The sequence below is a fragment of the Pocillopora verrucosa genome, chromosome 2 (assembly GCF_036669915.1).
Source record: "Pocillopora verrucosa isolate sample1 chromosome 2, ASM3666991v2, whole genome shotgun sequence".
NCBI classification, from domain to species: domain Eukaryota; kingdom Metazoa; phylum Cnidaria; class Anthozoa; order Scleractinia; family Pocilloporidae; genus Pocillopora; species Pocillopora verrucosa.
Genome location: NC_089313.1, coordinates 3,774,804 through 3,798,645, shown reverse-complemented (window position 1 = coordinate 3,798,645; position 23,842 = coordinate 3,774,804). Strand labels below are relative to the sequence as shown.

Genomic DNA, 23,842 nt, shown 5'->3' with positions numbered 1-23,842 from the left:
GGAAATAGCAAAATGTTGTAAGGTTGTAATTACAAACAGCGCGTATACGTCTTCCTCATTTATACTGTCATGTCTGCAATGAAGTACAAAAAGAGGCAGCGAGTAGCGCCACAATAATATATAGAAATATGTCAAGTCGATATCGCTGTAATCGCGCAGTCAAAATCAAATATATCCACATAGGGCAATTACATGCAGTTTTATTTTATTAGACTTGTGTGACCATGACTGGGGAGCGTGACATGATTTGCAAACGGGAAGCCAACCAATCTCGAGGGTCATTTTGGCAGCTTGTCAACCTAGGCTCGAGATTGGAAGTTGATTTGTCAGAAAATCAACTTCCAGTATATTAAAATTAATAGTTTTTGTTTCAGTCTTTGTGATGGTCGTTCTTCTGACTTCACTTTCTGGTGGACGTGTGGTATTCAAATTCCTACGAAAATTCGCCGCTTTGTTAGAAAGCGAAAGATTGAATTAAAAAAGGTTAAGACATCATTATTCGATAGACACGAGGCTTTGAAGGCCGATAGGCTTTCAGACTTCGACGAAGCTGCTTCTCAGGTAAGCTTTGTAACATTTAAAACACGGTAATTTGCCTGGTTTTTATTGTTCTCGATACATCTTCCCGATTTGTATTCGGTGTTCCTGAATGAAACCTGTGATTGACGGAAGGTTGTGATGATCAAAAATAACACGCTTAAGTCTCGTTTCAAGTCTGCTCTAAACTAAGGACAATATGGCGGCAGCGATTTGTACAAGAACAAGTGCTAGTGAAATTTGTGAGAACAGTTGATTTATGGCAACGTTTCCCTCTTAGATAAGATAACAAGAGCTATTGACAATAAAAAAAAAAGCATCTACAACATGCTGAGCGATTTCTCTAGCTTTAAAACCTTAAAAGGAGTATTAATCCTTTAAGTTTAAAAACGAAATTCGCCCATGTTTTGATCTGTTCCGCGGTTAGTTGAATGAACGGTCGACGATCCTTAATTGAAATATGTTTCTCGTCTTCCTTGATGGACAAAACTTATCACTTTTGTACTGTTGAAAATGACGGAAGAAACGCTGATTATATCGCGCTCGAGTTGTATTTTCAAATTGGTGAAAAGCAAGACAGACATAAACACATTCCTTTTGTTTACTTCTTAAAAGTCACGTGAACTCTACGTGTTGAACTCATTCTCTCCTTTTATTACTTATGACAAATGCTTTAGGAGGCAATATTAAGTTCAAAAACTTTTCATATAAAAAATAAAACAGCTTACATAAAACTTGATATTTATTTTCAAAAATAAGCCTTGCTTTAACATGCAATTTAAAGAAAGGAAGTTGTTTTTTTGGTGACATCTTTCCTCTTATGACGTTTCAGTTAAAAGTGCTTAAAATTGACTTCAGTCTCTAGGGTTAAATTAATTCATAGAGAAGGTTCCAAGCAATAGTTTGCTTTCTGTTAATAGAAAGTTTAAAAAAATCGTTGGTAACATGTAATAGAAAAGCTCTCGTTATCATTATCATCATAATTTTGCTCTTTCACGGAGTTGCCACTTATTATTTCGATATAAACGACTAAGAGGTCCTCTGTTTTCTTGGCATTTTCTGTCTCAACCCTAACCCCCAAGATCTGATTGTTAATTCTCCCCTCTAGATGCTACACATTTCTTTGTAAATAAGTTACGAGAATTTGGTGTCAGATCGAGATAACTTTGACCTGATAAGTATGAATATTTTCATGACCTGTTTGCTAGATAATGTTTAGATATTATACGGAGAAGTTAATTGTTAATTACTTCCAGGAGTTAAATGGCTAAATAACGGTAGCTGTCACACCGGTCTCCCCCTAGGTAAGTTTTTTGTTTTTCTTTGCAATAAGAGCTGCTGTGTTTTATAGAGTTTAGTTGTTAGGAATTTGTAATTTTGTCTCGAAGCAAACAATTTTTCGCCGTTCAGGAAAATATTGGAACATTTTGCCTTTTGTAATTTCCAAAAAACCTCGCGTAAACTATCACAGACAATGAACTGGACGAACTCAATGTTATCGATAGGAGCAAAGAATTAGTTTGTTCAATTTTATGTGACATCACGTTCGGCAACGGAAGCCGTGCAGTCTATGTAGCTTTTGAGTCTTTGCAAGCTGTCAGTTTTCAAAATTTGCCTTTAAGGGGAGGAAACGCAAGTACTATCGTGCTGACAATAGCTAAGTTCGACAAATGTTCGGTCAGGTTGTAATTCAGCAGAATAAATTCAATATTAAATTTACACGCAGGATGGCGGAGGGAAGCGAAGATTACGATTCAACATCTGATCAGGACTCTGATGACCCTGTGTTTGACTCAAGTGATGGTGAAAGTGGTAGCGACGATGTCACTGAGGACTCAAGTGAAGATGACGATGTTGAGAACCTTTGTAAGAAAATTAAGAAGTTGTTCTCTGTTGTAGTATCATTGGAACGCTAACGATTTTAGAACTGAGTTTGTTTAGTGCCTCAATTATGGGTATTATATACATTCAACTCAATATCTCTTCTCTGATTGACCGAAAGCGTACAGTGAATTTTGAAACTGCGCCTGGGACGTCATCTAACTGCAGATTATACAATAATCATGTCAATGACACCGAAGTTCACGGATAATCATGTCATGTATGACCGCGGTGCATGATTTCTGAGGGTAACTATGTCAAGTTCGCCCGCCGTGTTGCTTGCTGATTTGTATATTTTTACAAGTAAATTATCGTCACCATTTTTTTTTTGTTAAATTCGGTTTTTGTGATAAGGCTTGGGCTGATAACCCATGCCTCGACCTTGATTATTCTGGATATCACAACAGCCTCATACAATGATTGTTCATTTAGAGTGTAGGTAATCGAATGGAGATGCGGCCTATTTCCTTTATCAAATAACTGTTGGTTGAAACATGTCTCGGCTTTCTATCAATCTTTCATTAGAATAAAGATAAAGATATAACACAACATCATATACTGAAACCTTTGCACAATTTTCAACATTTTCAGCCCTAACAATCCATGTAAACATCATAAAAGTGTACTTCGTTTTTGAAAACGCGGTTCATCTCAGTTGCAAGGGCCAACTAAAATGTGGTCTCGCCACACATGATGGACTTCTCTACTACAAATAACAATCTAATGGTAATAATGAAATAATACGTTTCGTGCGGTCTCATTCCTTGCACACAAACCTTTTTTTGAAAGTGTCACTTGCGTAGAAATCTAATTTTTTATTATTGATAAAGCTGACAGTGACGACGAAGAAGAAGAATTTCAACTGGAAGATATAGACGAAGAGCAAAGTGACGAGGATGAGGAAGGACAATCTGCTAAAGAGCCAGTGCAGCTGAATGAAGGTAAACAGACTTGGCTCAAATCATCTTTTCGCTAGCTAACCTTTTCCGCCCCAAACAAGCACAAAGAAAATAATGAGGCATATTCTGCGTCCTTCATTAGATGATTGCCCTAGTTTTTGGGAAAATAATCGCTACTCTACTTATTATAAAGTGATGGAAAAGAATTTAGTTCTATTACAAAGCATTTTTTGAACGATATCACTGGAGAAGCCGTGCTGTGGGACTCTGTACTCAAGTCGACAAGGAGAATAATTAAACTATTGAGATGATTATAAAACATTTAGTTACACCAACCTATCTGATTGACGTAGGTGGAAGACCAGAAGAGTTACCTGGGATAGGCGTTGACAAGAATGAAAAACCTCATAAATTTCCGCCTAACCTCTCCAACGTTATGCGTTTGGTCAGAAAGACTTTTTATGGCCGAGGAGTGAATACCAAGTTAGTATACAGATCAGACTGCGCTTGGTCAGCTTATGTTGCAGAGCGCCCAAATGCCGTGCGGAAGATCCACGGCTCAAGCCCCAGACCGGATCAATACTCAGGGTCTTAAAATAACTGAAGAGAATGTGCTGCCTTTTGTATGACATCTGCAAATGGTTAGACATTTTAGTCTTCATGGATAAGGACGATAAGTCATGAGCTCCGTCTCCCGCATCTTTCCCGGGCTGGTTAGCAGGGGACGTCAGAAAGCCCACTCACTTCTCGCAGAGCGTAGGGAACGTAGCTCCCAGTGTTGTGGTCTGGCCTTGTTATTCTTTATACATTTTAAAGATCCTCATCAGTAGTTTCAAAATAGAAAGAGGTATGACAAGAATGAATGAAGAAGAAGAAAATGGAGAGTGGAAATATAATGCGTGTGAAAATCGTTTAAATAGCGAATAAGTAAATTAATCGATTATGAATTCTTTCTAATTTTGGAACGAGCGTGCACGAGAACGAAAATTTGTTTCCACAAGCAAGAAATACTCACTATTCGTTCTATACTAAACAGGTTTGTCAACATCCTGACCGACTTTTCAGACGCAAAGATTTTCCTCATTGATGGCGACTCCTTGCTGCTAGAAATTCTTGGCGAGGAAAGCTTGGATTGGAGTAACGGTGGACAATTTCTGCATCTTGCCTACTTAACGGAGCGATTTTTGCAAACGTTTACAGAGAAAGGTTTGTGGAAAGACAATTGGACGCTTTAATCACGGCATATGCCAAAAGAATGCACATGGGTTTCCTACACCTCCGCCGTACCGCATCTAGCCGGTGGTCGAAAGGTTTTGGGCCCTCAAAAAATTAAATTCTCAAAAATTCAAAAATCATGCTTACAAGCCTCAGTTTAGTTCCCTCTTTACCACAGGACAAAAGCGAAAAAGAAAAAAATTATCGCAACTCCTTGGGGTGCAGGATTCCCTGCGTAATTATAAGTCGTATGAGTTTTTCTTCCTTATGTTGGGTTTTACGATTGGTGGACTTTCCGGCTAGATAAACACACATAACTAATTTATCACTAGGCTGAAAAGTTATTCCACACTTATTCTTCCCCTAGGCGGCGTTTTCCACGTCGTTTTTTTCAAAGACATGGAGATAATCTGGAGAGGTAATCCGTCCATGCTGCTCGCTCGGGAAGCACTTATTCTTCATCTCCAGCACAACACAGATTTTACCGTAAAAACCTTAATGGTGAATCTTTGGGGACAGAGATGGAAAGATTACGTTGATGACGAAGTCCCTGCGTTTTTCCTGTTGACGGATGCTGAAAACATTCCTTGCCAGGATGGAAAGCTAAAAAAAACGATTGAATTTTTTTTCCGGTGTCTCTTGTGTCATTGTCTCGCACATGGACTGAATTGTGTTTTCATCTCGGGCATCCAGACAACTGCGACAAAAGTGATGGGATTTTTCATGGATTCCTCTGCCATTCACAAAGAGTTCTTTACGAAGGTAAAAATTATTCTCCTGGGAGACTAACGAATTAATAATGGAGTAAGTTTCTAAAGAAACTGTGGTGTAGTGTCGGTTGGTTATGTGACACGATAATTTGGTTTTAGCAACTGAGTCGATAATGTGAATTGGCCCTCGTACAAAGGATTCTAAGACTGACAATCAAAACGTCAGCTTTTGGTCAATTCACATTACACCACATCAACTTTTTCTGATGAAACTGAATTAAGTAAAAAACTGAATGCCTCGAATTTTTGCACTAGAGGTTTAGATTGATCCATGTTTACGTCAGAAAGAAACTCTTTATTTCTTCGATTTGTTCTAAACCGCTTCGTGATTGGTCGAGGAAACTCATCTTCCCCAGCTAAAAGCTCAGTTTCAAAACAAAATCCAAACTCGACTCGGCCACTCACTTCACCCCCTCACTTCACCCCCCTTAGTTCACACCGTTTGCTTCCATTTTTTTTAAAGAGTTCCTGTTGTATCTTTGTTTTGATTTAATTGGGTACGGATTTATCATACATGTAACACCCAATGCACATGCGTACTAATTTGCTTCAATATAAGATTGAGGCGGTTTCTCCCTCTTTCCTTTATATGGAATCAGTATTTTCCCCAAAAAAAATGTCCTCAAAGGGAAATGAGATTTTCAAACTTGCAAATACGTTGATTGTTTTTTTAGCATGAACAGCGACTACGGAGAACGTGGCAATATCTGATGAATTTCAGGCACGACCAGGAATCTAAGAGCTCACCCAGATGGACGGACGCGTTACCTCTGGATGATCAGGTGTTTTTACATTTCATGACATTCGATAAATTTGAGACGCACAGTAAAGGTTTTATGGTGAAATATACATTTGGAAAAAGTCTTCTTGCTGAGTGTTCCGTTCATTCCATGCCAAAACATCAAAAACGCAAAATAAATTTTCTCGTGGTCCAAGTAATTCAATTTTTTTATTCCAACTCAAAAGATGGGATCATTCTGCAATCTGTGAAATCTAACCAAATTCTTAGATGCTCTAGTGTTTGAAAATCACTTTTTATTGCGCATATATGAATGTATGCAAATGTGGCTATGATTGAGAAACTGCTTTTAGATTCAAACTAAAAATGAAGAATTTCATTAAGAGAAAATATTGGGCCCGTAGTAATCTCCTGATTTCAATCATACCAAATAAAGGAGGCCGCTTGACCTTGATTTATGTTCGGATAAGGTTGTTCTTTAACATTTTCGACTACTGATGATTGACCAGAAGAAGCAGATTTATTTATGTTCTCACTTCATCACTTGGACGTACCTCAGATTGACATAGAAGCAGAAGTTTACAAAGCTCTTCAGCTTCCACCAAAAGGCGGCTGTCGACAGGTTGCCGCAGTCCTTGGGTGTGCACTGATCCTCTTTAAAGCTCTCAAGGACTCTAGAAGCACCAAGGTACGCACGAAAGGGATACATTAAGTGGAAATTGAGAACTTTCTTAACAATGATTTATTCGAATATGTTACTCATGGAATGATACGAGGGTTTATCTTTCCACTGCGCTTACAGGAAACGATGAAAACTGCAGAGGACAGAATGAAGCTTTTTTTGCTTCACACTGCATTACTGAACAAACTGCCGTTGAAGTATAGAGCTCACTTCATAGACGAGAACTTGTTACATGAATTCTGCAGAGCAAAGGACGGTAACGTCTATCCCTTTAACGAGGTTAGTTAGGTTATGTAACAAATTATCGCATAGTGTTCTCCCTCACAATTGACACTGTCCTAATGCAACTTCGACTATATCGTTTCCCAGACCATAGATAAAATGCATTGCAGAGTTTTGCATAAAGTGACTAGGCTGGGCAAAGACACCGTTAATTTTTCCTAATTTCCTTTTCCTAAACAAATAATAAGGAAAATTCTGAAGGTGAAGAATTTTCCGAATAATTCGGCATAAAGGAGTTATTCTATCCCTTCCTATGAATAAGCAATGCTCAGTAACTGAATATCATAGCGATAAGCAAACTTTCGACATCGTCGTTAGACGGAGACTAGCAGTACACCAGACAAAACGTCGAGATCAACACACTAGCGGTTTGATTAGCCTGACTCTTACAACGTGAGGCAAACAATGAAACGTTCATATATATACTTAGCTATTATGAACGACAACATTTTTTATAATATCATACTTCTATTTTCGATTAAGAAATATTTTGCACACATCTAATTTGCAGTTTTGCAATCGAGAGAATTTATGTGAAAAGGAGCTTTGTCACGTTTCTCGGGGCTATTGGGATGCAAAAACAATTCAAAAATGAAAAAAAAAAATTACAAAAAATTACGGACAGTCGGAAAATTTATGGACAAAGATGTAGAATTTAATATGAATTGTCTGTGCAAAAAATTAACAAAAAGGAAACACTTCAAAATTAGGCTAGATTTCTCAAGATATACGAAACTGTTATGTCAGTGACTAAAAGAAGCGTGGTACGTTTATTATCTGCTAACAGATCCACATGTGTTTATGGGAGATTTTAAAGGCAGTACAAGTTGTGCAGGAATATGCAAGTAGAAACCAAACAGGCAATGACTTTTTTAAGTCAGTGGCAGATTTAATGGATGGGCGTCTGGTCCATACTCTCTTTTCCGTTGTCTTGCAGCAAAGGTCAAAAGGCGTTGAAGGTGGGTTATGAAAATGGTGAGGTCAATGGGGCAGTCATTGCGTGTGTGGGAAATCCCTGATGGTGACACAGAAATTCTTTGGACGGTTAAGACCGTTAGGGTTTTCATGTTTATTTGTTGTTGGCGTTGCTTTATTTAACCTGGATTTTTTTTCTTGTTTATATTTCATTTGTTTTTTTTTTATGTTCCGCTTTTTATGGGGAGCCCACGGATACACGGAAGCCTAGTACCTCTTAAATTTGGTATGATTTTACTCTGGCACTAGGACTCAGTCTACCAGAGGATGTCATCAAGGAAGTAGAAGATGCGTGGAAAAAGATTGTAAATATTGTGAACGAGTCATGTGGTACTCACTCCCTTGAATCCCAATTTTTTCCCTTTGCTGAAGATGTGTCAGACTTTCCTGAAGGAGAAGGTGAGAAATGTCCACCAGCAGGTTCTTATGTGCGAATTATTTTCCTTATTTCTATCTCTTTTTCTTGATTTATATCTGCGTTTTCTGGGTAAGGGTTTTTTTCTTTTCTTTGCGAATGGACCGTGAAGTTTCCATGATTACTGTTCTTTGAATCGTGGAAACATTGTTTTCCTCTTTTTTCTGTTGCACGTGAAAGAACAATTTTTGAACTTGTCTCTAAATGGCTATAGTCATAAAAAAAACTTTTGCAATTTGAAATGTTTTAAGTATTAAGAACTTGAACAAGTCTAAACTTTAGCCTATCTGAATTGATAAGGCCAAAACAAGTCACACATTGGATCATTCAAATATGACAAAGTTAAACAACACATAATGTTGGCCCTGTTCACATCAAAGAGGTTTAATATTGGTAGTTACACCTGCAGGCGGCAAACCTTCATTTTTTTAAAAGTGGAACTCATATTCTCGCTAAAGTGGGCGACAGGAACTGAACATAAGCGCTTATTTTGTTATGCTACAACAGTTTCAGTGGTGCGTTTCGATGCAGACTCTACCATGAATCTCAGGCGACTTACTGAGGTGCAAAGCGTTCTTGTGAATGATTATGCTGGGGATATTCGATCAGAAATTAACGCCATGGCAGAGTGAGTAAATAAAAAGATAAAGCCTTGTCTTTCAAGTGGTTTTAAGCTGGTCTTCTTTTCATTGATGCTTCTGTGTGTCGTTCAGTTGTGTCCATTGATCTTGTACTCCGTTTGCCAGGTCGCCTTCATTTCAAATGAGTTGAGACTTGGTTTGGAAAGCCGGTAAATGTCAAAGACTAGAGCAATTAAATGCAGTTGAAGCACTGAGTTATGCACGGTCACCCTTGAAAGATGTCAACATTGAAGCTTCATAACCTTTCGCTTCTCATTCATAATAACGACTTCAACAAGTTTCCGAGCATTAGGAGTGCATTCCGAAGAGAATACAAGAACTGACGAGTTTACTGAGGCGAACTTAACAGAGAACTAAATCGAAAAAAAACCTGTAACTCTCTTGTAATTTCAGTTTGTAGTTTTCTGGCATTGTTTTATGCCCGGCTTGTTTATGTTCTGCAGAGAAACAAGTGACGACGATATACCTAATGTTGGTCGGGAATTTGATGAACGGTACCACTGGCATTCTCTAAGGCCACTTTCTGATGATTACGACAGAACGAAGAAATCTATTACAGGTAAAATACCTCCAAGCTTATTAAAGTTGAACCAGCAAAGAACCTGAGGATCAATGTCAGTACCCGAGCAACTGTGTACCTACCACCTACCCCTCCTCTATCCCGAAAACGTCAACTAGCAACAAGTTGGGGTTAATGCTGGGTTAGGGCAGGGGTAGGTGCGAATTTCTTGAATACTGATATTTGATCCGAGCTATTTCCACTGCACATCTTTAAATGATATTATTAATGCTTCTTTTATTAAGATAATCCTCCAGACAATCCTTGGCAAAGGAGACGTTATTTTCAAGATAAGCAAAAATATATTTGCTCTCAAAGATTCTACGGCAATTCACTGGTTGGTGGCATTGACCAACAGAAAATCATCACTGTCACAGAGTCAGAGTCAAAAAAGAAAACGGGAAAAAGAAAGGAAAATAAGCAGGTTGGTGTTGTTGAGAAGAGTATTAGAAAAGTCATTAATCTTAAAATAAAGTCTCTCATTAAGTCTTTTTTTAACATCGCTGGGACGTTAGATTCGAATCGAGATATGGGATTTCTTGGCTGTTTTGCATCGATCGATCATTTTTTGGTTTGTTTGTGTTTTTTTTTGTTTTTATCTGTTTGTAAGCGACTATAACATCAACGCACCCCAATTCACTCTACCCGGGTATGCAGAGGGGCAAATTCAGCGGATGCATGACAAACTTCTAGCAGAAAATTCCTTTCAGTCCAAGGAAGGTGTTTCTTTAACTTGTCTCAAGAACATTCTCTCCTAATTTTCAAACAGAGCAAAAACGCTGCAAAAATCATCGAGGAAAGCCTTAAAAAAAGCAGAGGTAAGTCGTTAATTTGTATGTGTGCCCGTGAGAAGGAAATATTTTTTGTCTTACGTGTTCCTTAATTATTTTCCTATATTATCCTTGCATGTTGGCTTACCACATGCTTATCGCATGCATCATACATATTAAAAAAAAATCACCTTTTGACCTGTGGATAAGATAACAGGCGAGGAACTGAATCTCACAAGTTTACTGCAATTTAAACCAGGAAGGAGAAAGAAATCTGTACTCTCGCATGAGATGCTTGTGTAACAACTGGCAAAACTGATACTTAATTTCAATAAACTATGGATGGTCTTTTCCTTTTGGCATTTTTTAGAGAAAGCGGAATTGAAAGATCAAGAGAAGTGGGATGGCATTGTGAGGGACATCGAAACAAATCTGAGGAGAGATAACTTCAGCGATGTTCTGAAATTGATTGATAAATATCTACTAGATTGCAAATCTCCAAAACTTCGTCTTCACGCACTCATGAAAAAAGTCGATAGTTGCTTTGAAGGCTGGAAACAGACAAGTACGTTAAAGTAAAACGAAGTGATTTCATGTTACATTACAATTGCTATGTTGCTTAACCAGAAAAACAGACTGGCAGCCATGTTGGTTTCCGAAGTCAGTTTTCTAGGATTTGAATTCTTCACGGATAAATTATTTCATTTCATGCAATATATTTACCTTAGCTACTTAAAACGGGAGTGAAAACGCTCTCTGACAGAAAAGGGATGAGGTTTCAAAAATAAGATATTTAAGAGTTCATCTTCACCACAAGGATGTTAGAGTTGATGCGGTTTAACCATTTTCCTTGTAGGAACCTCCGACCCAGAATCTATTGACATGAAATATCCTGTCCTTTTGATGGAAAGCGTTCATAAAATTGTTCAATACCTACCAAGTGTTCTTACCGATAAGAACAAGAAGAAACTGGCTAAAATTATGCAAAAGATGGGATTTGACGACCTTGTGCTCTTGTTTTATGAAATGCCACCAGATCGTGAGAAAAAGGTAAACGTCCCATCCATTCCACATCAAATATTTAACAGAAGCATGGGAATCCTATTTGGTTGAATGTTTTCTTAATACACTCAGTACATGCCAAAGTCAACGAAATCGATTTGCCTATGGACTTCACTCTTTCAATGCAAAAAAAAAAGAACTTTTCAACTTTTTTCAATCAATGAACATTATTATGTGAACTAAAGAAACCCTTACTCTTATGGTATCAAGCATCTAAATTCATCCATCTGTTTCACCGCTAACATCTCCTTAAAATGACTTTCTTGACCTTGTTTAATGTAACGAAACTTAAATCTCATAGACAACATGGTCTATACTCGTGACAGTGATCATGGATCCATTTGCCTTCCAAGTAACAAAATGATCCGTCCGACGGAGATGAGCTGCAATGAAAGAAACTGCAGGAAAGAAGCCTTCGAGAATTCAAGCTTTGACGAGACTCGAGTAATAGGAATGATTTCATTCAGTTGTCACTGAGAGTTCTTAAACTGTTACATACATCTTTTCCAAAGATATCATAAGAGTTAAATACCAATGAGATTAACGAGAACTGTTGAGATAGGGATGAATTACTTTTCAAACGACTCTCTTGACCTTGTTTATTGTAACGAATCTCCAATATCAAAGACAGCGTTATACACTAAATATCATGCGAGATTAAAATTATTAACAATAAAAGTTATAAGTGAAGAAATAATCATCGGATATGAGCTGTGATAAAATAATTTACAGGAAAGAAGCCTATGACGGGGAATGTGACATGTGAATGAACATGTTAAAGGAAAATCAAACAAAATTTGCATACATAGTTCTTATCCGTCAATAATAATGTTAATGTATATATTTTTAAAGATATCCTTTCGTCCAAAGATATCGCCCGAGAAAATAGTAATGAAGACTTTTGAGGTAAAGTCAGTCAGAAATGTCTTTTGATCCTAGAATGAACAGCTTTTTGTTCACACCACAAGTACAAGATTCCAACTTGAATACATGGGGCATTTGCTGAAACGGGAAGTGAGAACTGATCCGGACTCTCGAGTTGAACATTTTATTCCGGATACATGGCAGGTATGCATGAATATAATTCTGTTTTCCATACGTAATGAAAGATATGGTGGCTGGGCGTGTGCTTTAAACAATAATGGTTCAATAAAAGGTTGTGGTGTGTGTCTTTGCCAGAGCACTTTTCGTTATTACTTCATAAAATGTTCATGAAAGGTGCGAAAAGATCTCCCTTTTGAAGGCAGTTTTATAATTTTATGCCGGTATGTTTTGTCTATATTTCGAAGCGCCAACTTCTCGATGCTGTCGATAACAATGAATCAGCAGTGATAGTGGCACCAACCTCTTCAGGAAAAACTCACGCCTCGTACTACTGCATGGAGAAAATTCTAAGGAAGGATAATGATAGTGTAGTGGTCTACGTTGCACCAACAAAGGTAAAGTGTCTGTCTATGTTATTCTCTTTCAGCAAGGAGACAATCCCGGGCTGATTCTGTATCGAAGCGAGATTCGAAGAGGAGTAAGCCCCAGAAACCATATCGTTCAGTATTTTTTTTTCTGCCTTTAAAAGCCCGTGAAAAAAAATGCGCTTCTTACCAAAATAACCAAACCTAAAAATTTGTAACCACCGTGGTTTAATTTTCAGCACCTTTGAAAACAATTTTCGGAGTTTCAAAACCAAGTCAGTGACAGGATTTTGTTTATACCTTTGAATGGAGGAGGAAAACATTACATGATTCCTGGAGCATAGCCCTTCTTTAAATTCTTAATTGCTTAAGGTCTCACTGCATATGAAATTCCCGTAGAGAACGAGCTTCAAAATCCAAGTACTACCAAAATCTCGGCCAAAATTTGTCTGAAGATGGTGGTGTTCTAAAGAAAGTGTGGTGTTGCGTCGGTGGAGGCTATTACAAGATAACTTGGCTCATAATGTAAATTGGCCACCGTAAATAGTTTCTGTAGCTGACGTTACGAGCGTTAGCCCTTCTTCGAAAACTTTTAAGTGTGTTGTTTAAAGGCTGTTCCCTTTGGCTCTGATCTTTGTCAATCAAAGTTGAAACATGAAAAAAAAAAAAAAAAAAACCTCAAGCCACCGTTTTGATAAAGAAAACTATTTATGTTTTTATTTTTTGCTCAGCCTGGTAAATTTTGTTTTATTTTTCTTTTAGGCTTTGGTCAATCAAGTCGTTGCTACAATTTATGCACGGTTTGAAAAACAGATGCCAGATGGAAGATCAGTGTTCGGTGTTTTCACGAGAGACTATCGTCACAACACGCTTAATTCCCAGGTTACTGGATTTGAATTTGGAAAATCAGTAACACTAATATCCCTTTATCTTCCTTTGGATCAACTCATCTTTGTCAGACATCCTTTGAAAATATGGAAAAGTATGGGAAATGCCTCAGATCTCAATGGCCTAGAAACTTGCAGTTTTTTGTAAACACTTTCAAAGTTAATCTCATTACCATATGAGAGTGACTGTGTGAATTTTTCCCACAGATTCTTGTTACAGTCCCTCAGTGTTTGGAAATCCTCTTTATTTCTCCAAACAGACAGCACTGGACGAAGAATGTCAAATATGTGATTTTTGATGAGGTAAAGGATCTTCATGTTGTTCTGTCGCCACTCAACCAATAAAGGTTTACTGAACGTACATACAATTTCCCTGAGCTAGATTGTTGAATTTAGAAGACCAGTTTATTGTTTGAGACAGGAAATGCTACTTCCTACATGTCTGTTTTCTTTTTAGTTCGTGTTTCCATGAAGTTTTGTGTCGTTATCAATCTATCAATTTCCAACCCTCGCCAGTAAGTTAAGAATTTCGTAGTGATAACTTTAGACTGAAGTAGATTCTTCGTTGGTTTGCATAGGTTCACTGTATCGGTTCAGAAACTGGAGCTGAAGTCTGGGAGCATCTCCTTCTTATGACCCGCTGTCCATTCCTGGCGCTCTCAGCAACCATTGGAAATCCAGAGGATCTAGTACGGTAAGAATTTAAGTAGAGATATTAATTAATTCACCGACGGCTTTTGATGAACTACCGGAAACATTTTTTCCGTGGCCTTTTTACTGATAGCAGAGGCTAAAAGCATTCATTTTCTTGTCCATAGCTGGTTGCAAGCCGCCCAAGACTTTCGTGAAAAGCAAGACAAAGAAAATAAAGAAAATCTGAGGAAGTCATATCGGATCAGGTTAGGTAGGAATGTATTGGAACACTATGAAATTTTTCTTGTTGCGTGCTTTTGTACTCTTCTACAATAAAATGAAGCGATATGACCTTTAAAATGATCACAAATGCACCACTTCATGCTGATAAAAAGGTTTAGTTAAAAAAACTGGGAACAAAGAAAACAAGAATATTCCTCATCCTCCACGTGAACAAAAAAAAATTAATGTCGAAAGTGCTGTTCAAAGAACTTCTCTCAACCAGGTGCTACTCCGTCACATTTAATTTTTCCGTAGTTATTAGCGGCAGCACGGTTCGGCAATATATTACTTTTGGCGGTTAAACTCGAGAATTTTTTTAAGAACTTGTCTTTACTTTTCCAAAATTTGTTGATTGCCACTAATTCCTTTGCTTATTTCTAAGTCAAATATGAAGAACGATACTCCGATCTAGAAAAGAGCATTTACCTTCCAAATCCAGATGAAGAAGGACACGATGATAACAGCAACGAAGCGTTCGTGAGACTTCATCCTTGCGGCCAGCTAAGATACAAACAGGTCCGGCGTTTAACTATTCCATAGTATATTCAATATCTTATAAGTGACATGGCACAACAACAAAAGTCAAATCCACGTAAAAGAGTGTCTCTTACCAATGATGATAATCAATAATCGAGAGTTGATTGCTTTTCCCTCAGTCTAAAAATGAACGCCTCATTACTTCCGTATTTTGTTTCATGATAATGCATATATATCATTACACGGTTTTTTTTCTTTTGAAGTTCGTTTGTTCCTTCGCTTTCAACCTAAATTCAAGTTTCTTCTTTGGGATCAGATTACTTTGTATGATAAGCTGAATTGCACCAGCATTTTTATTAGTTCTTACAGATGATGTCGCCATCAATAAAAGTTTGCCTTTCCCTATCATATAAAACAATTAGAATCGATGCTGCCGCGGGCGTGTACTGTAATAGATCATAGAAGACAACAAAGTGTGGTAAGAGCTTCAGAGTCTCACCTGTTCCTTCGTTTACACAGCTTAGACAAAATGGTTTACCAGGTGATATGGCACTTACACCGAGAGAATCTCTGCAATTGTATGACACGATGATTAGCGTGTGGCCAGACTGTGAATCACTCCAGGTCAGTGGAGTAGTCATTAATATTTCAATCTTGTAAGTAAATTACAGATGAGAAACACTGGATAATGTAAGTTAAATTTCTTTTGGCAGAATCTCTGTCCTGAGACATATTTCCGAGAAAACAAATTGATCCAAAAGGGTCATACTCGGCGATACGAGAGTGACCTGAAGAAGGAGTTCAAGTCTTGGGCAGACAGCAGAGAGGTGACAAAGGTAAAAACAAATTTATTTGGTTTTCTTTGTTTTGTTAGGTCTAACCATGCTCAAAAACAAAGGGAAAAATATGCAATAATGAAACGTAGCACGCACTTTGCAGGATACAGGCTCTAATTGTTTATGTGTTTTGAATAAGATTATTACTTTTTTTTGTCAGGTTCAGTCAGTTATAAATTCTTTAAACTCAGTTTTCTTGGAAAATCACTCTTTAACTGGAGAACAATGGGGTGAATTGGGAATGACTTTGTCTGGTAAAGGGTTCATAAAGAGAAATTTTGCAAAACTTATCGACGAGCTCAGAGCCCAGGACAAACTTCCTGCCTTGGTGTTTAGGTAAGTTGGAATTATAAAGAAACAAAGTTACTTAAAAACTCTGAATTGTAATTGCTCATAATTTCTTCACTTATTTCTTCTTAATTAGGAAGTTAGTAAGAGGAAGTAATGGGTAACACAACGTTAATTAAAAATGTACGGACTGAAAAACAGCATAATAGGAAATTTGTATACTTATCTGATATCTTGTTTGCAAGGCCATTTCAAACATTTTTCATAGATATTTAACAGAGATACAATGGAGTCCTTTTTATGTTTGGAAAAGGAGAAAAACTGCGGGTAAATGTAGTAGTTTGTCAGGATTACGCAAAGTAAACGTATCAATTGAATGACAGAGGCTTAATTTCCAATAATTGTTTCAATGGTTCTATCAGGGTTGATGAAATTGCAGGTAAACGATTGTTAACAACGTTAGAGAAGGTAATGGTTATTCATGCGTTAATGGAAATGTTCATGTTGAGTGCTGTCTTTGGTTTTCCTTCGTAGCGAGGATCGTAAACTCTGCGAGCAGTTGGCAATCGGTTATGCTCAGAAACTAGAAAGAAAGGAACAAATTATTAGAAGAAAAGGCAACACAAGAGAGGCAAAACTTGCACAGAAGAGGCAAGGAAAAGCTGAAAAAAATCTGCACAGAAAAAGAGATGAAATACAGAAAGAAAGAGAGAAAAGGTAATCAGTTCAGTAATTTGGTCATCCTAAAATGACTTATGACAGTCAAACTACATTAAAACCTCTGTGACTTGCCGTTTTCCATTTAGTAAATTTCCAGTTCAGTCTTTTGTTTAAGCTACCTCGGACTGTTCTGTTTCCGAATTGTTCATGCGTGGCGGAGCTCATGTTGTTGCATATGATGAATTGCTGCTTGTTTATCATATTTGTTGTGGTTGTTTGCTTTTTTGTCGTTTCTTTGCTGTACTTTTATACTAAAGGGTAACACTGCTCTTCATAAGATCAAAAAGCCAACCAGATGAGCAAGATGAAAGGGGTCCTATTTCAGCCTTTAACGACATTCTACCAGAGTGCACATTGGCATCAACTATTGGGATTGGAAAAGAGGTAGGAAGTGTAAACGAACGCTGTTTTAATGATAAAAAGAATTAGTCTTTTGCGACATCGTTTCTTTTTCACCCAGAAGATCAGTTTGAGTCTATTTAGGTTGCAAACGAAGAGTCGTTTTATCATTTTTTTTTGTGAGCAATGGAACAACTGCTCATTAGAATTCTACAATGCTGATAGTAGGCAAAAGAAGATGTTCTCTTACAAGAGCTAAATGTTAATAAACACAACTAAAAGATTCATTCTGACGCACTTATTAAAAGAAAGAAGAAACAAGAATTGACCGAATTAATTCATTTGCAGGATTACGACGAGATAATGAAGAGAATCAGGATCATCTCTGAAAAATCGCTATTCAAGCGGGCTATAAAACGAGGAATCGCCTTTCATCATAGTGGATGTAGCGCTAAAAAACGCTCCGTGGTGGAAATGTTGTTCAGAGGCAAATACCTTCAGGTTAGATTTCATAATTGGTATGTAAAATATCATGGACTCACGAGAAGTCCTTGATTTTCAGCATTTTTACGTAAATAATGATTCAATTGAAGATTTAGGCCGGAAGACTAAGGTATCATTATTAAAGGGGTGTTTTCCTTGGATCCGCCCATGATACCGCCTCAGGATTTGATTAACGTATTTTGTAGGAAATGCATATTAAGTAATGACCATGCTTTGGTCACAAAGTTTGAAATCTGGCACATTCCCTTACAATACTCATTTAACTTGTTAGGTGGTCAATGCAACGTCCACGTTAGCTCTGGGTATCCATATGCCTTGTAAGTCAGTGGTGTTTGCCGGAGACTCGTCCTTCTTAAATTCACTGCAGTACCGACAGGTAAATGGGAGATATAACTTCACTAATCATCAGCTCTCAGATAAAGCGTTGTGGTGGTGGATAACAATTGCTCATGTGATACATCTCTTTCCATCCAAGGATAAGATAACACACAAGTTTACTTGTTATTTTCAGATGTCTGGTAGGGCGGGTCGGAGAGGTTTTGACCCCGTGGGAAATGTCATTTTCTTTGGAATTCCTTACTGTAAAGTCCAGCGCCTCATGACTGCAAATATCCCAAAGCTTGTTGGCAACTTCCCCATCACTGTCTCACTGGTTCTGCGGCTGCTTCTGATGACGACCCAGGCAGATGACAAGGAAGACGCCCTCACTAAGGTTTGGAAGAATGTATTAAGAATATATTCTTAATTCATAGTTTCCTTTTCATGCAATAGATTAGATGCCTTCAGGCAGTAGGTGTGCCTCTTTTGCTCGACTCACGCTTATATATTGAAATGAAGACTACATAATTCACACGTACCACATGTGTTTACAATGTAAAGAGTTAGTTTCCATGCGTTACATTTGTGTGAGCAGCCTAAGCCACTATAGATTAAATATACTCGATTTTTTCAGGTGAAAAAAGGGGGTGTGTTTCTAAAGATACTGTGGTACCGCGTCGGTGGGAGACTACATAATAACAAAAGCGAATGACGAAGGGCTAACGCTCGAACCGTCAGCTTTTAAACCCTTTATGGTGGCCAATCCACGTTATCAACTCATTCGATAAATAAAACTACTAAATTACTCTGTTTTTTCAGGCCCTAGCATTACTGTCTCATCCTTTTATCTGCCGAAAATACCCTCAACTGGAAACCCAGATCAAGTTACATTTCCTCTTCAGCGTTGAACTTCTGGTGAAATTGGTGAGTGGAATGGCCAAAAGTTTTCATCTCTTAAATTGACACATTTTTTTCGGCTGTGCCGTAAAAACCTTTCTGCATATTTAGTGAGGTTTGGTATCTCAGATGAGAATGTAAAGGCTTTGTAGGATTTAGTGACATATAACCGTCTGATAAAGAAAATTTCAGAGCCAATGGAAAGTTTGCACAAAGACATTTGTGACTAAAGTCTTTGATTACTCGTTCATTCCAGTCTCTTATAAACAAAGAAACTGGAGCTCCACAGGAAATGGCCGGACTGGCGACCCATCTTCATTACCATGAACCGTCCAACTTTGTCCTAATCAGCTTTCTACGAAGTGGTCTCTTCCACAAGCTTTGTCAGCCAAGGACAAAGGGTAAGCCGACCTAAAGTTTTTGATAGCTCCTTTTAAGCACAGTGATTGATTCGATTATATTAGGGCACGTTTTAAGAGCCTTTTGTGAACATCCCACTTTTAAAACCCGCACAGGGGAAAACGATTCCTTGAAATATGATTGTGTGTGATAGCATCATCAAAGAGACGGTATATATCTCTAACTTGAAAAATCGAAGGTTTTAGTTTGTATGAAGTGACTAGGAGTATTTCTACGCTCGCATGGATGGAATTTCAATCCTTGGCAGGTTATTTGAAGTTTTCCTAACAGTTTATAACTCAATACTCTACTCTCGTAAGGAGAGAGACAATTTTAGTGTATCAGTTACACAAAAATACAACACAATGACCAAGTCAGGATCAGCCGGTTTTCCAGCCCAGACCTCTTGACACAAAGTCTAGTACGTTAACTGTTAGCCTAATGCGTCTCAGATTTATCACTGAGGAGGTTTTGCTCTTCATTGCTACCGTTGGCGTAGTGCTCTTTAGCGAACTTTTGACCCGTTCATTGCGTTTCACTTTACGTTGATTTTCCTTTTTCTCACTTTGACAGGTAAATTTTCTGTAGACGTTATGCGAAAAATGGTACTTGTTCTCAGTCACTTAATTGGAAGGACTTATGTTCACCCCTCTTTGATGCTTAGGGATCGATCTTCATCAAAAGTAAGTGACTATTTATTGTTTATACCCAGGGGGGAAGTGGAGGGTTTTGAGGGGGACCATCAACAGAGCATAAAGGGAAGACAACGGGCAATTTATTACCAACTAACAACTAATGTGGGGAGATCAAAATAAAATCATCACAGAGTCTTATGGGAGGGGGGGAATAAGTAAATTTTATGGTGACACTAAAAAAAAACCCCAACCGTCTCCCCTCTCCCATAAAAGAAGACGATTAATAATGAATTATTCCTCAGTTTTTCCTTCCCTCGTAGGATCTAGTGGTCTACCTTTCAATTTAGTTTGTTATAAATCGAAGACTGCGCAATGGCTCATCTTGAAAACGAGCCTATTGTTGGTGAATTATCATAAAGTTAGTCTTTTTCAGAAAGAGAAAATGGCTCTTAATTATGTTTCCTAAAAATTTTTACATGAATTAAGGCGTGGGTCACATGCACGAATTACAATACATTCGGAAAAAATCATTAAAAAAAAACATTTGGTTTTTCTCTAACTCGTCAAAAGAGATGTGCAGCGAGTTACTGTAACTGTTAAGCTTCTTCGGTGTATAAATCATGGACACTTTTGCATTTTGGACTCTATGCAGTTGATTTTGGAGGATCTCCCGGATGAATTTGCCAAAGTAGTGGAAAGCTACAACCGTGAAGTCACCGATATCTTTAGTCAGTACCCTGCCACAGTGGCTAAGTGGTTGGGAGAGGGAAAAGGAGAGAATCACAAGCTCCCCTTATCAGGAATAGGTAAGAAATATTTAATGCACATTTTAGTTCGCATAATTTTACATTTTCTTGAACCGGAATATATTTTCAGAGAATACGTCATTCCGGTAAAGAGATTCCATGCTGCTGTGCGTCTGTCTGTTCAGCAATTAATCACAGTTGACGTCAAAGTGTGGTAAGTACACAAATATGGTACAAGAGGCGCAGGCCAGTCTGACACTAATGTTATCAACACATTTTGACGTCATCTGTGATCTGTTACTGGAAATATGCACGGTAACCTGGAGTCTATTTCTTTTAGCAATCTTTTAGTTTGTCCTCCAATAGATCACATGTAAGAAACAATCAAAATGAGCATATCATTCAGTTTATCATACAGATTTAAATTATGGAAAACGCGTAGATTGCTGTATTCATGTAATAAAAATTTCTGCCGCAGAATTTCCAAATAAAGCCAGCATCGATGGCTTTGTCGAGCACGATATGATCAAAGTCCTTGCAGACACTTCTATCAAGCCTTTGGCTTGTTCCTACTTCGCTGCGCTGTCAGGGAATACAGACTCACAGTTACATCATACCAGCCAAATACCAGGCGATCGGAGTGAAGATGAAGTTGATAGCGACGAGGAAGAGTGGGAGGAGGAGCCACTAAGAGATATGCAGAAGGTGGAAATTACACTGTTTTAGTTTCGCTGTTTCCTTTTACGGCTTTTGATATTTTTTCTCAGCAGACCATTTCAGACAAAATGACTCTCTAAAATCTAGACTAGCCTTATTTGGGATTTTGGGTTCAAGAAATATAAATCTATAATTCTTTTAAATTAAAAAAAATTATTCCATGGGTTTGTCCAATAATAGATCAAATGTAAAGTCAAAATGTGGTATAAGATTAAAAAAGTGGTACATTAGGCGCGGCCAAGTGATTCGCTGATGCTCTTACCACATTTTGACATAATCTGTGATTTCTTGCTGAACAAACCCATGACAACAATGAATCTATTTGTTTCATATGATAAAAAAATGTTATTAATGGTCATCTATACTCCTCCGATAGATCATAAGTAACAACCAATCAAAATGTGTGTAAAATACAGTTTATGATATAAATTTTCGTTGATACCGAAGTGGGCGTCAATATATTTTTTTCCTATTTGTCTAGATCGTTCGTCAAGATATCTACACGGACATGAATCTCGTTCCCATTCTTCGACTCAGGAATAGGCTACCCCTGAATGCCTATGCATTGGATTTTTTTAAGCACGGATCCGCTAAAGTTATTGAGAAAGAAAATGGGTAAGTAAGTAAGTGTGCTAGAAAATTATTTCATTACTGACTTGAATATTGCTCTTTTTTTATTTGGACCGTTCTTTGTCATATAATTAATGCATTTTTATCGCTTAATCGATAAATCGTCCACCTGCTAAATCTTTAGAATACGTCAAAAGCTATCACTTTTCTTTAAGGCGCTCAACTCCTGCTTTTTATTTCATTTCCAGTTCTCTTTGATATTTTGAAACATTCGCTTTGATTTTGACCATGTGCTCTGATTTCACAGCATGCTGGCTGGCGATGTTTACAATGCCATAAAGGAGTTTTACCTTACCATTAAGTCAATCAGGTAATTCTTCCTAATTTCCAAAGAATACGCTGAGTATAGCGATAGAGCACCGCCTAAAGTTCAAATGTCAGACATATTCTACAATTGAATTTTTCTCGTCAAAGTTTGTTGAGATATCTTTTTCACCTGAGAAACATGGCTAAAAGACATTTTTTCTAGTGATTACCATGGTAACCATCTTTATATTATTTTTCCTCTTAAATGCAAGAACTACACCCAGCAGATTTGTCTCTGCGATTGACAAAAATGCAGCACTTGTATAATTTTTAATATGCACTATTTAATGACACTTCATAATCATTGTTGATCGATTAGGTTACAATGAAGTAACTTGCTTTCTCGTTTTATAGTTGTTCACTGGAAGAGCTGGGTCCTAAAACTGACAATGTGGTACTGGCTTTTAAACAGCTGGCTCAGGAGTACGGAGAGAAATTCAGAGACCAGTTTGAACATGAGGCATAGGAAATACAAATTTGAGTTTAGTTATTAATTTATTAATATCAAGTTTTCTAGACTTGTCGAATTTAAAAGATTAGTGTTTGCTGAAAATGTTTTGGAATGACACGGGTAGCACTTGTTTTCCTAGAGAATACTAAATAGATGAACATATTGTGTCGGTATACAAATGTTTTTTTTTTTTTTAACAAATCCGTGTCCTATTGATCACTTTCAAATGAGTGTCACTTAAATTATTCAATTTTTGAAACGAGAGCGTTTATCCTAAGACTAGTTCAAAGACTGTTGCTTGAAGTATTCAAAGGCTTCTGTAATCTAATTAAATTACTGATAAACTTAAAGGTATAGATAGAGAAGTCGACATGGTTAAACAGATTTTTACACTAAAATGGAAGGACCGTGATAAAACTGAACCAAATATATGTACTGTAACACACAAAAAAAAAAAGTAGTTTACGTTAAGAAGTTGTAACGAGTGCAAATTAAATAAAACTGTTCGTATCAGATAAGGTTTGTTAGGTGCTTCCTAACTACTTCATTAAAGTTTAGAGGTTCAATCAAAGTCCGTTTTACTGAATTTTTAAACACTAGTTACGCGAAATCTTTGCAAGAGGGATTTTATGACCAACCTTAGTGGGAATTGTGTATGACAGCATATAAAGGCAACTGCAAGTGCGATATAGTGTTCATATGTTATTTTCGGTAATGATATGATTGTTTCTACGTCGGGACAAAAAAAAATTTTTAAATTTTAATCTCCTACTCAGATTTTTTTGCCGACTAAAATCTCATTCAAAAGATCTGGGTATGAGATTATAAGCTAACCCTTCCCTGTAAGGCGTTTTACAAAGTTGCTGGGGGGGTGGGGGGGGGGTTGGAATCTTCGGCAGTGTCAGTTTTAAACATTTACTGCGACAAATTTACAGTTAATG

At 37.5% G+C, this 23,842-nt stretch overlaps 1 protein-coding gene across 3 annotated transcripts; it reads left to right on the top strand.

The window, feature by feature from the left end:
* Window positions 1-316: 316 nt before the first annotated feature.
* On the top strand, window positions 317-23,602 carry LOC131786997 (probable ATP-dependent RNA helicase DDX60). 3 transcript variants are annotated; one of them, XM_066162213.1, is made up of 41 exons: window positions 317-561; window positions 1,794-1,841; window positions 2,264-2,403; window positions 3,249-3,359; window positions 3,671-3,800; window positions 4,354-4,523; window positions 4,900-5,294; window positions 5,977-6,084; window positions 6,601-6,729; window positions 6,844-7,002; window positions 7,793-7,964; window positions 8,230-8,379; window positions 8,903-9,023; window positions 9,480-9,595; window positions 9,841-10,019; window positions 10,365-10,413; window positions 10,736-10,930; window positions 11,222-11,415; window positions 12,367-12,495; window positions 12,717-12,866; window positions 13,599-13,718; window positions 13,931-14,026; window positions 14,302-14,417; window positions 14,542-14,627; window positions 15,078-15,154; window positions 15,635-15,739; window positions 15,829-15,951; window positions 16,112-16,287; window positions 16,774-16,956; window positions 17,238-17,343; window positions 17,647-17,799; window positions 18,074-18,178; window positions 18,314-18,514; window positions 18,940-19,044; window positions 19,274-19,418; window positions 19,990-20,099; window positions 20,704-20,857; window positions 21,276-21,502; window positions 21,996-22,129; window positions 22,392-22,454; window positions 22,805-23,602. In XM_066162213.1, the coding sequence occupies exons 3-41, from the start codon at window positions 2,265-2,267 to the stop codon at window positions 22,914-22,916; spliced, it is 5,493 nt and encodes a 1,830-aa protein (XP_066018310.1). In that variant the 5' UTR covers window positions 317-561; window positions 1,794-1,841; window position 2,264; the 3' UTR covers window positions 22,917-23,602. The 3 variants fall into 3 exon arrangements, with proteins under 3 accessions (XP_066018310.1, XP_066018308.1, XP_066018309.1); XM_066162211.1 differs by having other exon boundaries at window positions 15,021-15,154; XM_066162212.1 differs by lacking the exon at window positions 1,794-1,841 and having other exon boundaries at window positions 15,021-15,154.
* Window positions 23,603-23,842: the final 240 nt, after the last annotated feature.

Coding starts and splice junctions, on each gene's coding strand:
- LOC131786997 (XM_066162212.1), top strand. CDS start 2,265: ATGGCGGAGGGAAGCGAAGATTACGATTCAACATCTGATCAGGACTCT. Junction 7,003..7,792: donor ACGTCTATCCCTTTAACGAG/GTTAGTTAGGTT, acceptor ATCTGCTAACAG/ATCCACATGTGTTTATGGGA. Junction 9,596..9,840: donor AACGAAGAAATCTATTACAG/GTAAAATACCTC, acceptor TCTTTTATTAAG/ATAATCCTCCAGACAATCCT.